Source organism: Microtus ochrogaster, chromosome 16 (assembly GCF_000317375.1).
Source record: "Microtus ochrogaster isolate Prairie Vole_2 chromosome 16, MicOch1.0, whole genome shotgun sequence".
NCBI classification, from domain to species: domain Eukaryota; kingdom Metazoa; phylum Chordata; class Mammalia; order Rodentia; family Cricetidae; genus Microtus; species Microtus ochrogaster.
The window spans coordinates 10,401,434-10,414,629 of NC_022018.1; the positions used below are offsets into that span (position 1 = coordinate 10,401,434).

Below are 13,196 nucleotides of genomic sequence, written 5' to 3' on the forward strand. Positions count from 1 at the left end.
TTTCTCCTTCCACCATATTTGACTCCATCCCCTGGTCTATTTCTCCTTCTGGCCTTTCCTTTCTCTTGGACAGCCAGTTACCACAAACCCACTTACCTCTTAAAAATAAACTTCCACCAGAAGAGAAGGGGAAATACCTCAAGGGTACAGTTACATTTTGTTTTCATTCTCAGTTAAAAGCCATTGTTAATTGTGAATTTAGAATTGTTTTGAGAATACATCTTCAAGATATATGCCAATTAATTCACTTGCTGGTTGGTACTTTGTTGTGGGAATCAAATCAGCCAATTAGCTTTTGGGGAACCAGTCCTTTGGGCAAGGTCTGAGGTGCCACGTGTCTGCTGATAAGTTGCTCCGGCAGTTTCCAAAAGAGCCTTCCGGGAAAGGCCCTTGGAACCTGATGAGAGAACACTCAGTGGGTCTAGAAGCAGCTGTGTTCATTCTAGAAGTTCTGCCTGTGTGACTAGCTTCAAGGCAGAGAGAGAGAGGAGAGAGGAGGGAGGGAGGGAGAGAGAGAGAGAGAGAGAGAGAGAGAGAGAGAGAGAGAGAGAGAGAGAGACTCTTCCAAGGCTTGCAGAAATGAGAGTGGGAAACAGCCCTACAGCTAGACTTCCCAAACAAGGCAGGATATTTTGAAAGAGCCCTAGGACTGGGAAACTGAAAGTGGGGGTGGGGAGGGGCAAGTCACAAGTGAGGGTTTCAAGTTCCCATTTTATCCTTAAACTTCAGAAGAAAATTTGTCTCTCAAGATTAAAAGATAATCTTACAAATTCATGATTGACATAGGTACAATATTATTAATAAAGTAATCGCTCTCCACTTCGGCACAGCACCCTGCTCAGGTGCTGGTGAGGGGCCCCAGAGCTTTGCAATTATTATGTGCATTGCTCTTCTTAGTGTCTCTTTAGATAAAAACAAAAAACAAAACTAAACAAACAAAACCCTTTACACTTCTATTTTTCTTCTCTAGAAGAAATCAGCACTGTATATGGTTTTTGTGCCTTGGAGGTCACTGAGGTATCCTTTTCCTAAGTGCCCAACCAAGACCCCAAGAGCCAATTTTCCCTGAGAATCTATTCTTATTCAGTATGTAGGCGACCTTTTCCTGCACCCGACCAAGAAGGTGAGCTGTAAACCTGATTCATCCCTCTTACTTCTGTAGTTGAGAGGACCTCAGAGTGCCATACACAGGTTGTTAAGTTGTAAGAAAGGCAAGATTTATTCCAGAGAGGTAAAACCGGCACTGGAAATGTTCCAAGACAAACTAGGGAAAAGAAAATGATGAGGGTTCTTGGCTCCTACAGACCATTGTAGGTAATTTTTGGATCCCAACTTTTCAGAAATCTCTATGTTGTTAATTTGACTTAACCAAGCCCGTAGGAACCTCTCCGCTGTAGATCCAAGTGTGAATAGGCTTTCTGTGAGTTAGGATTAGCTCTCAATACTGTGCATTTCTGGGCCTACCTAAGTATCTATCATAAACCTTTCGAGGTCCAAGTATATGAGGCCCTTACCTTCATCAGTACCATCAGTATCCTTACCTTCATCAGTATCCTTACCTTCATCAGTATCCTTACCTTCATCAGTATCCTTACCTTCATCAGTATCCTTATCTTCATCAGTATCCTTACCTTCACCAGTATCCTTACCTTCACCAGTATCCTTACCTTCATCAGTATCCTTACCTTCATAAGTACCGTCAGTATCCGGTTACAGCCTTTCTTGAAGTTCAGGGTCAAAACTCTTTCCCTTGTCTAGAGATAGCAACTAAGTTTGCACTCAGATTGGCTTTCAGGTCTGCTTTAAGCTTTATGCCATAGCCTTTTTGTTGCTCACACAAAAAAATACCCACTTCTGCCCATTGTGGTGTTACACACCTTTATTCTCAGCACTCAGGATGCAAATTTCTGTAAGTTCAAGGCCAGTTTGATCTACACAGTGAGTTCCAGGCCAGACAGGGCAACATAGTGAGACCTGTCTCAAACAAAATAAAACATTAATCCCTACCCTACTTCCTTCCATGAACTTCACTTTCTTTCTTCCTTCCTTTCTTTTTTTCTTCCTTTCTTTTTTATTTTTTTCCTTCATTTCTTCCTTTCTTTCTTTTTTCTTTTGAGACAGGGTTTCTCTGTGTAACTGCTCTTGGCTGTCCTGGAACTCACTTTGTAGACCAGGCTGGCTTTGAACTCACAGAGATCCACCTGCCTCTGGCTCCCAAGTGCTAGGATTAAAGGCATATGCTGCCACCACTGTCTGGCCACTTTTTTTTTCTTTTTAGGATTTTTGCACTGTATCCTGGCTGGCCTGGAACTGTAGCCTAGGCTGGCCTATGATAAGAGGTGCTCACACCACACCCAACAAACACCTCTTTGCTATTTGCCTTTGTTCTCAGCAGAAGTTACTAATACAATCCCAGCTGCTCTTTGTTCTTTTAGAAGATCAGGGTCGTGGCTCTGCTGAAGAAATGCCAAGAAAGGGCCAGGCACTCGGAGGAGCAATAATTCTGAAGCATCAACTCTGTGTCTTCCCCCATACTGACACACAAATCAAAGACAGTCAGAGAGACAAGCAATGATGCTCTCTCCATCCAGTCCCCTAATATTTGCTGCCCTGGTTGACAAAGGAGTGGGAAGGAAAGAGGGGGTTCCTTGTTTCTCTAATACTATCCCCCATTTTGTAAATCCTTCTGCTCACTGTTGCCCCAGGGGTGACTGCTGGGAACAATCTGACTGGGCAAACTGACTATGTCCTCAGGCCAACCAAGTCAGTCTTTCACACTCTCTGCCTCCTCCCTCCTCGGTGAAACCTAGAGCTGCTTTCTACGACAGGTACTCAGGGCTGCACATAGGAGCAGGGGCGGGGAATCTTGCCTTCCAGGAAGGAAGGGGCTGCATTTAGATGCCAGGGAAGATATCCACAGAGAAGCTGGGATTTGGGTCGGGATGGGCCCTGTGATGATGGACGTCGGGAGGCTGGGCTCCAATAAGCCAGAAAACCTTCCAGTCTTTAGTCTGTTCTGAAACTTTAAGTAGTGAATTTCCTGACAATGAAGGACATGGAGTGGGAAGTACTCCGGAGAGGTAGGAAGCGATCAATTTCGAACTTCTGGGAGTTTACTAAGAAGTTTTTCTTAACCTCGGAAATCTCCGGACTGAGCCACACAACTAATTTTAACTACGGGCTTTGGAGGTTTTCGGTGTTGGCTGTGGTTTGAGTGACATCCTCAATTTCCATGCAAAACTAACAGCTCCAGTCTCAAGGAGGGCAAGGTGATGAAGCCAGCCATCAGGCCTGGTTAGCCCTGGCTCCACCCTCCAAGCCCCGCCCCGAGTCCTATGAACTTCTGGGCACCGCTTGCCTTGAATCAAGCTGAGCGGAGTCGGGCGCTCCCCGCAGCTCTGATCAGTCTCTAGACATCAAAATGAAGTAGCAATACGTGAGAAAGCTGCTGGTTTAAGAACCCAGAGCAACAGATTAAACCCAGCCGCCTAGAGTAAGGAGTCCAGTGGAAAGAGGAGTCCCGTAGTTAAAACAAACGCAAGCCTTCTCCAAGCTGGGGGCGTCCGAACAGCCTAGGCACTTGGCCCGGCCAGTTTGTCCCCAGCCCCGCGGGCACGGCGCGTTGCATCGAGCCGGGATCCCCAGGAGCTTGGGGTTGGGGTAGTCCTGTCCGTCGCTCCTTGGATTTATGACGTGCCGGAGGCAGTGGCGGTGACGGGGCCACCACACAAAGCCGGGCGGTCCGGGAGGAGGACCCCAGGCCGAGAGTCCCAACGGGATGGGGAGGGAACGGGGAGCGAGGCGCCCCCGGGCGCCCAGGCTCCCCGGCTCCCCGCAGCATTAAAGTGAGCACTCAGACAGCGGCGGGGGCGCGGCGGAGGGCAGGCCGCGATCGCCCGGCACGCCTCTGGCTGCTGTGGCCTCGCTGGCCGCCCGCGCGCCCGGCCCGGCGGGGCATAGCCACGCCCATTCGGGGGTGGAGCCGCGGCCTCGGGAGGCTCCGCAGCTGGCGACGCCCGGGTTCGGGGCGGGGGCTGTGGCAGCAGCTGCAGCAGCGGCGGCGGCAGCAGCGGCAGGAGCTGCTGCAGCAGCGGCGGAGGCTGCTGCTGGACTCTCTGGGGTCGCGCAGTCGCAGCCCCAGTCCGGAGGCTCCGGGCGGTGCGTTTGTTGCTGCGGCCGCTGCTGCTGTTGCAGACCACCGGCTGCCACCCGGGCCCCCGCTGCCACCGGGACCCCGGATGCCGTCTGCACTCCAGTTGACTCTGCCGGAGAGTGTGCCCCAGCCTGGACGCCGCCCCCGGCCTGGTCTCCAGTCCTCCGTCGCACCTCCCATGACAGCTCCCGCACGAAGATGGCTGCGAAGGGCGCGCACGGCTCCCACCTGAAGGTGGAGAGCGAGGTGGAGCGCTGCCGCGCTGAGGGCCACTGGGACCGCATGTTCGAGCTGGTCCGGCATCTGCAGACGCTGGGCATTTCCGGCGGCGGCGGTAGCAACCGGCGAAGCAGCCCGAGCGGCAGGTTCAGCTCTCTAGACACCGGTGAGTGAAAGAAGGGCAGGTTCGCCGACTGCGAGTGGGCGAAAAGCACCGCCTCCTTCAGGAAGCGCTGCTCAACCGACCGTCCCGAGCGGCTCTGGGCGCTACCTTCCCGCAGCCGATTCAGTTAGGAAAATCCCAAACGCTGTGCTTCTGCCCTTTAAGGTCGTGTAGCTAATCCTACTGTGAAAATGGAGGTTTCTGTAGGTATCAGAGAAGTGCATTGGACGGGACTCTTGCTACCCTAAACTGCCTAAACTCCCTCATGCTGAGTTTGTTCCTCCTTCTCTTATCCCTTCAAATAAAGTAGGGAATCGAGCTCTGTCCACTTCGACCGAGGCTTGTTGAGTGCCTAGGTAGGTCGGAGAAGAGTCCGGTGAGCCTCAGTTTCATCTGCAGTGGCTAACACTGGCCCTATCCAGCCCTGGCAGTGGCTTTAGCAGTAGGGCTGGTTTAGCTGGGCTGGGCTCTCGGGCTGGGGCGGGAAAGCACCCTGATGGGGCGGAGGGAGAACCCCACCCAGCCTCCAGCCCCAGATCTTGTTTCGGGTGCCTTGCTCAGAGCCCTCCTCCCTCCGCGTGTACACATCTACCTTTTCCGAAAGAAGCAGATATAAAGTCTGGATATAAAGAGTTTCCCAAAATCACCCAGCCCAGGACGCCTCTGTGGGAGAGATGGGATGACTATAATAGCAGGAATAAGTAAGCCATTGCTTACTGTGTATCAGACAAGTCCTCAGGAGTTGAATCAAATCGTCACTCCTCATAACTATTCCTGTTTGCCAGACTCTACAGGTAAATAACTTCGTCATTCAGGCAGCAGGCTGTGAAATCTGAACCCAAGATCCTGAGTACATCTTTCCATTTGTGCTTTGTCTTCCAAGATGCCTGTCCTTGCAGAGCGCCCAGAGTGGATAGGAGGCAGGATGGTGCGCAGTAATGGGTTAGTTTGTGGAGCTCCGAAGAAGGGCAGAGGGCTTCAGAGAAGCGGCAGGCCTTCCAGGGTCCCTGCCTGATGTTTGGGAAGGGCAAGGTGTTTGCTCAAGGAAAAGTGCTGCGTGCAGGGATCTGCCAGAGGCCAAGAGGTCTGAGCAAGGCTGAGCAGGAAAATTGCAGGAATCCCTTCTGGTGGGGCTGGTGAGGGTGGGAGTGAGGATGGACTCCCACAGGTGTTGGTTCCTGAGGAAGGTGTGGGAATCTGAGAGAGGTTGGTTCCACCGAGCTTGCTCTGCAGGGACAGAAATCAGGGCCTTCTTCCACCCTGAGGAGGAGTTCCTTTTAAAGATACGTGGTTCTCTAGAGATTTCAGAGAGGCTCAGCCCTTGGCTAATCAGTATCCCAGGAGGAAAAGGCTGAGGAAGGAAAGGGAAGAATGGATTCAAAGGTGGACTTTAAAATCAAACAGCAGGAAGAGTGCTGGCCACCCGGGAGGGAGGCAAAGGCCGAGGGCAGTTTCTAGTCTGAGACCATTCAGGGGTGTGTATTGGTGACATTCTTCCTCAAAAACAAAACAAAACAAAACAAACAAACAAACAAAAAACCCAAAGCTACCGATAGAGCTGTGTGGTAGAGTCACTGGGTTTGATGCCCAGCACCAATGGGAACCAGGAGCAACACAAATTTCCAAGACTTTTTGGTTTTTGTTTTTTTGGTTTTTCGGGACAGGGTTTCTCTGTAGCTTCGGGGCCTGTCCTGGAACTAGCTCTCTTAGACCAGGCTGGCCTCAAACTCAGAGGTCCGCCAGCCTCTGCCTCCCGAGTGCTGAGATTAAAGGCATGCGCCATCATCGCCCGGCTTGACTTTTTGGATCCTAATGTGCTCCCCAATGTGAGGTGAAGGCCAAGGACCACATTTCCCAACTAAGCGGACCACCTGTTAGAGAACCCCTTTGGGAAACAGGCTTAGCAGCAGTTAATTCTTCCTAATAACCCTCGGAGGAAGTTAGGCGTTTTCTCCTCATCTTTGATGTGGGGCCGCCAAGGTGAAGAGGTCACATCGTGAGCACATTGGTAGAGCTTGTGTTCACTCGTGCACGAGTCCTTGCCTGCAGCTGGCACTGGTGGTCGAGTTGGGTCTGAAGCTGAGTTGTCTTTAACGTGAGAACTGACTGATATCAGCAGGGAGACTGACCAGTAAACACAGGTGGCCTCTCCTCAGCCCTGTGGGATACACATCCCAACCTACACACATGTGCACATATGTGTGCATCATCAGCAAAAGGAAGGAAAACAAATAGCATGAACATTTTTAGATTGACCTCTGTTTTCATTCTCTTTCTTTGGATTCCATAGTTACTCAAGAGAATGGGAACCTGTTTGCGGGGAGAATAGTGTTGGTGCTAATTTCCTGAACTGCAGCATAGAAAGGATCATATTTTTATTTATTTGTTTATTTAGTGAATGTAATGGCACACATCTTTAATCTCAGCAATGGGAAGAGGGCAGAGGCAGAAGAATCTCTATGAGTTTCAGATCAGCCTGGGCTACATAGTGAGACCCTGCCAAAAAAGGGGGGGAGTCAATCTTTATTCTTAATTTTGTGTATTTTAATATGTGTATATGTCCATGCAGCTGTGTGGACATGGGTGGAAGTGCCCACGGAGGCCTGGAGAAGGGGTTACGGGCACTGTGAGCAGCCTCATGTGGGTACTGGGAACCAAAGCTGACTTCCCTGCAACCACAGAGCAGTCTCAGCATCCGAGAAGAGTATTAAAATTTCACCTGTCAAACCAGGTGGTGGTGGTGCACACCTTTAATCCCAGCATTCGGGGGGCAGAGGCAGGTGGGCCTCTGTGAATTCAAGGCTAGCCTGGTCTACAGAGGTAGTTCCAGGACAGCTAGGGCTACAGAGAAACCCTGCCTTGAAAACCAAACACCAAACAAACAAACAAACAAAAAAAAAAAACACCTCACTTGTACTGCCAGACTCTTTGAGTTGGTGACCTGATGGTGGCATAATGGGGAAAAGGGCAGAAGGTACTAAGGGAGGGGTGGCTGAACCCCAAAGGTCCCCTTTTACTGGGGTCCTGCTGTGTTAGAGCTTTCTGTAGAGACTAGAGTGACCTCAGAATCTAGATACCAGGAGGTGAGGAGGGAAGGGGCAGATGCCCAAGCAGAAGAACCTCAGGCCTTTTTCCTGTCAGAGGCGCCTGCTCCTGCCAAGGGGAGGTAGTTACTACCTTTGTGTATGTTCTTCAAACTCACATCCGGTGAGCAAGAGAGAGGGAAACTACAGGGTATCTCCTGTCGCGATGTGGTCTCTGATCGCTGAAAACAAAACCGTCCAGTATTTTGATTTGATTTTTTTTCAATAACTTTTTTCATTACTTTTATTTATTTTACTTGAGGGGCAGGTGTGTGTGAGCCAGAGCGTTCACGTGGAAGGCAGAGACCAGCTTGCAGGAAGCCAGTTCTCTGCTTCCACTGTTTAGGTTTGGGGGTCATCAGGTCATCCAGTGTTTTAACTTTGTTAACACTTTATTATGAGACATTTACAAAATACATTTAGAAAAAAAGAAGGAAGCTCACCTATTAGCAACTGGCTTCAGTGGTTTTGAACTCATGAACACTCTTTAAAATTTTTAATTTGGTGCTAGTGTGTGTGTGCGATTGTGTGTGCGTGCGTGCATGTGTGTGTGTGTGCGTGTGCGTGTGTGTGCATATGTGTGTGTGCGTGCGCGCGCGCGCGCGTGTGTGTGTGTGTGTGTGTGTGTGTGTGTTAGTGGACAGCTTGCAGGAGTCAGTCCCCCCCCCCACCATGCTGGTCCTGGGGATCAAACACCCTGCTAGGCTCCATAGCAAGAGCCTTTACTTGCTGAGCCATCTTGATGGTCCTCACCAACTGTTTTCCTCACCCATTGCTCTCCCACGCTTCACTAATTCCGTATGCATTTATGAAGTAAGAACCCATTAAAGCTATAACTGCTATACCATTATCGTCTTTCAGAACCCCCATTTTGGTTCTGGTTTTTAGCGGAATGATCTGTTTCTTCAAGAGGGAAGGTTGTTTTAAACACAGTTTAATGTCTGAGCAGGTGTTCTTTCTCACCTTGCCCTCCCAAAGCCGGGCTTGAAAGGCCTCTCAGTCACTGTGAACCTTTGGGATAGAAGCCACAGAAACTCCTTTCCCAGACTGACCTGGAGGAGAGAGGGGGCTGACTTGACTCACACTCCCTAGCTGCAAATGGGCCAAATGTGAGGGCCAGGCAGGAGGCAGGAGCTTCCAGGGGGAAGTGCTGGAACCTGCCCCTTGAGAGATCCAGGGGCCTGAGAGGAGAGTAGCTGCCGCAGGCTTTCAGAACAGGTCGGGAGGAGAGGTGACCACTCAGTGAGGCCTGCTTGCCTCTGCTAAGGGCAAGCGTGGGGTTGGGAGTGCCATGGGTCTGTCAGGAAGACTTCACAGCCCTGACAGGAGAAACTGGACCCTCTCTGCCCCAGGCCTGAACCGGGAGCAGGTTTTGCCTGTGAAAGACAGTGGTGTGGGTATTCACCCAAACTATTACTTGACAACTGAAAATCGAGGACTTGGGATTTCCAGGTGCCCTTTAGTTTCATAGAATTATCAGTGAAGAACTGTAGGAAGGGGAGGGATTAAGGAAAGGGGAAGTGAGCGAAGATTGACAGCTGCTGGGTGAGGGTCTGCTAAACCCACAGTCTGGGAGGGAGCACTGGGAGGGAGTCAAGCCTCCCTGGGAAACCAGAGGGCCTGGAGGTGGACTCTGGCAGAAGCTCCTTCGGTACCACACACAAAAACAATGCTGACTACTCCTGGAGGAAAGTGAGAGCCGCTCACCCCTGCTGTGGGATTTACTGTTAGCTCCCGGCTTAATCATCTAAGATTGCAGGTTATTTTTTATGTTTCACCTATCAGGCTGGCAAGGTAGCTCAGGGGCTCAAGGTGCCTGCTGTGAAGCCTAGTTTCTGTCCTGTACCCACTGGTGAAAAGCGAAACTCAGTGGACTCCTTACAGGCTGTCCTCTGACCTCTGTAAGCCAGACATGGCCAATGGGCACCCCAGCCTGTGACTACCACCCCTCACCTACATTAAGTAAATGTTTGTTTGTTTGCTTTGTTTCTTTTTATTAGATCTCTGCTCTGAGGTGCAGGAGAGGCATTCATATTTGCCTGTGTTGTGTTGTTGGTTACAATGCGAACAAAAACTGCATATATCCACTTTTAGGGCTGTGCAGGTTAAATGAAACCCATGATAAAATGACTGTCACTTCGTAGGCCCACCACAAACAATAGTGTTCCTTCACAGTCCTCTTCCTTCAGAGTTTAGGGCAGTGCTCTAACACTTTTTAGAGGGGAGAGTTTTTGGTTTTTATCTGCTAGGATTCCTCCCCCCCCCCAAAAAAACCACAGAAGACCCAGGCCCTACAAAAATGATAGAAAAAAAATTTGAGTTTTTCACCCTTTCTGATTTTTTTTTTTTTTAATCATCGCATTTAGTCAATTCAACAGTGCTTTGGCTGGTTTCTGCACGTGCACTCAAGTTTTTGCCCACGTGGGGGTGGTGGGGTTGTCACAAGCTGAGACCTGTGCTGGTGCACACCACCCTGGGCGGCACAGCTTCTGAGGGCGCTCTCATTTGTGGAAAGGGGTGCCTTCCTGGAGCGAAGCAAGTTTCTTTTGGCAGGAAAGGTGTCAAGATGAGGGGTCAGGAACTCTGGAAGGACTAGGTGAGCTGCAGAAGGGGCTGGGGAGTTAAACGTCACAGGGTGGAGAGGCTCCTGAGGGGCGGGACCCTCTCACAGAAGGAGCCTGCCAAGGGACACAATTCCCCTGAGCTAGCTTGGAACCCTGCTGTGGGTTTTACACAGGAGGGCAGAGCCCTAAGCAACCTGCATCCTTGCTAGAAGTCCGCCTCTCTCTGGGGCTGAGATTTGAAAATGAAGGACGCCTTTCAGCCCTGGGTTGATTTAAATTTTATTTTTGAGTAGGTAGTGTATTCACTTAGTTCAAACCAAAGGTGCACAAGAGTGGAAAGCCCACTGCGTCTCCAGCCTGTTCCCAAGTTTTTCTGGCGTGTGTGTGTGTGTGTGTGTGTGTGTGTGTGTGTGTGTTTGCGCGCGCGCATGTGTTTCTATCACTTGCATGGAGAATATACAGTGGCTTATGACTGCCGGGCACTATTGTGTGCACTGCTTTTTTCCTTCCTTCTTTTTTGTCTAGCTGGCTTGGTACGCGCTAGGCAAGCCTGAAACTTGCAGAGAGCTAATGCTGGTGTCACTCCCATGATCTGCTCACTCTGCTTGTTTCTTCAAGACCAGGGGCTCACCATGTAACTCTGGCTGGTCTTGAATTAACTGTGTAGACCAGGGTGACCTCAAACTCAGAGGTCTGCCTGCCTCTTCCCCACTCTGCTTTGTTAGCAGTTTAAGTTTCTTCCACAGTTGTACATGCAAAGCATCCTGGGTCTTTTTTTTTTTTTTTTGTAGATGAAAGATGTCCCTTTTATGGACGTAGAGAATTTTAATTAGCCACCCATTGATGGACATACAGCCTGTCTACGTTTTTTGCTAGTGTAAGTGCTACTGAATGAGGAATTAGGAGTAGGTTGTTTTACATATGCAAACATCTGTAGGATGTTGCCAAGTTGCCCCTTCTAGAAGGTTCTTCAATTTATGCTCCCTTAGCAATGGATGGTAGTTTGAAAGGGGTACTTTTATAGGCAAGTCCTCAAAATGCTAATTTTTAAAATCTCGAGGTTGGTAGCAAAGGGTCTGATGAAGCCTCCCTGGGGCAAAAGCCTCATGGGACTGTGTGGCTGAGATTTGGGTCAGGGTGCTCTGTCTTTCAGAGAGGGAGACTGAGCAAAGGCCGTTATTCTCAGGACAGAGTAGGGTGACAGCTGTAGCTCTGTGTCTGTTGGCTTCCTCTCCCGAGAGCTGGGGTCTGATTCACCAGACAGGCATTTGTTATGCACTTCCATAGCGTAGTTTCTCATCCTGGGTGATGGGCAGGCCGTGAGCACAGCCCCTCCAGGCTGTTGGACTTGAAGCTTTGCACACGAGACTTCTGGCTCCCCTGTGTGAGTGTGAGTGTGTGTATGTGAGAGTGTGTGTGAGTGTGTGAGTATGTGTGTGTGAGTGAGTGTGTGTGTGAGTGTGTGTGACTGTGAGTGTGTATGTGTCCCTCTGTCACATGCAGCCAGGACAAGACTGGGGATTTTACTGCGGTAGGGGGAAGCAAGTAGTCTAAAGCTACTTGCCAGGTTATGAGGTGTGCAGGTGAGCGCCTGTGCGAGAGAACTTTTGGAAAGAGCTGGACATGTTCAGTGACCTGCCCTGCTGCGCAAGAAACTACAAACGGCAGTCGCTGTTTGGTTTAATCTTAAAAGCCGCTCTGCCAATGCAAAGAACTCCAGTCAAACCAGATTAGACCGAATTAAGATGCCCGTGTTTAATAAATGTGGCCCTCTCTGGTGGACCAAGACAGCATGGCAGGGAGAGGAGCCGTGCAAACCCAAAACCCAAAACCCACGCCCCCCCCCCACTTGAGCCTAAATAGCCTGTGGGAGTGAGCCTGTGGGAGTGGTTCTGACCTCCCTGGGGGACGGGCCAGGGCTTGGCAGGTTGGGAGTTGGAGTTGGACCAACACAACTCCCAGGCCAGGGGCTGGAGTGAGGCTTCCAATCATTCATCCCGGACTCCTTGGATAGAGGGGTGTTAGAGGGCTGGGGTCTCACTTTCAATCAAACGTTCACTCTTTGCTCTGGCTGCTAGGTCATCCCATGCCACGCTAACTAAAGTCACTAAAGATGGGGCAGATCAACTGTACTCGACCCCAGGAACTAGGAGAGTGAAATGTGTTGTTAAGTTCCCTCTTCCATGGTTTAGCCGGGTGCTTTTTTCTTTAGATTGATTCCTGCTCTGTCACCCAGACTGGCTTAGAACTCCCCACAGGCCTCAAAGATTATGTAGGTTCGTGGGAAATGCATCTTTCATTTTACAGACCTGAGCCTTTCATGTGCTGGGTAGGGGCAGTTAGGGGCCCAGGATGTCTACGATGCGTGTTCAAGGATCCTTGTCCTGTTTTCCAGATGACTTTGGGAAGCTGTTGCTAGCAGAGGCCCTTCTGGAGCAGTGTTTGAAGGATAACCACAACAAAATAAAAGACTCCATCCCTTTTCTGGAGAAGAATGAGCCCAGGCTAACCGAAGCCAAAGATCATCTGAGCAGCGTCCTGAACAATGGGAGGCTGCCGGTGAGTCTCCAGGCTATCTTGCTCCAAAGGTCAGGGTGGGGCTGGGGTATCTAGGCAGCAGGTGTGCTCAGGTGGAGTCCTCTGATGTAGAAGAGAAGGGGCAGGCAGTTCTGAGGTACCTCCTGTCATCTCGACCTTACAATCTGGGCGGTCCTTGAAGTCCCAGCTAGCCCACTTCTGTGGAGATGAGTGAACATTAGCCACCATGCTAACTTCTGCTATCCCCTGGGCTCAGGAACTGCAGCATTTCATCAAGGCTTCCCAGGTACTCTTTACAGTGGAATGCCATTAACCCCACTTCTGTGACCTGGGAAAGGTGGTCGCTTAGCAAATACGGCTCCTGCTGCTGTGACATCTCAAGCCCTGGGGCTGACTCCCAAAGAATAGAAGACTTGGACTGATTGGAGGAAGACTTCTACAGGGCTTCAGTCTCAGAGTGAAATACTTTCTCATCC

General features: G+C 50.3%; 1 protein-coding gene across 2 annotated transcripts in view; it reads left to right on the top strand.

Moving 5' to 3' along the window:
- Positions 1–4,076: 4,076 nt before the first annotated feature.
- The window catches only part of Ttc7a (tetratricopeptide repeat domain 7A), a 104,480-nt gene continuing 95,360 nt past the window's right edge, over positions 4,077–13,196 (top strand). For both annotated transcript variants that reach the window (XM_005354709.3, XM_005354710.3), the window contains exons 1-2: positions 4,077–4,538; positions 12,578–12,741. In XM_005354709.3, the coding sequence (XP_005354766.1) occupies positions 4,352–4,538; positions 12,578–12,741 (351 nt within the window). In that variant the 5' untranslated portion in view covers positions 4,077–4,351. The remainder of the gene's footprint in view (positions 4,539–12,577; positions 12,742–13,196) is intronic.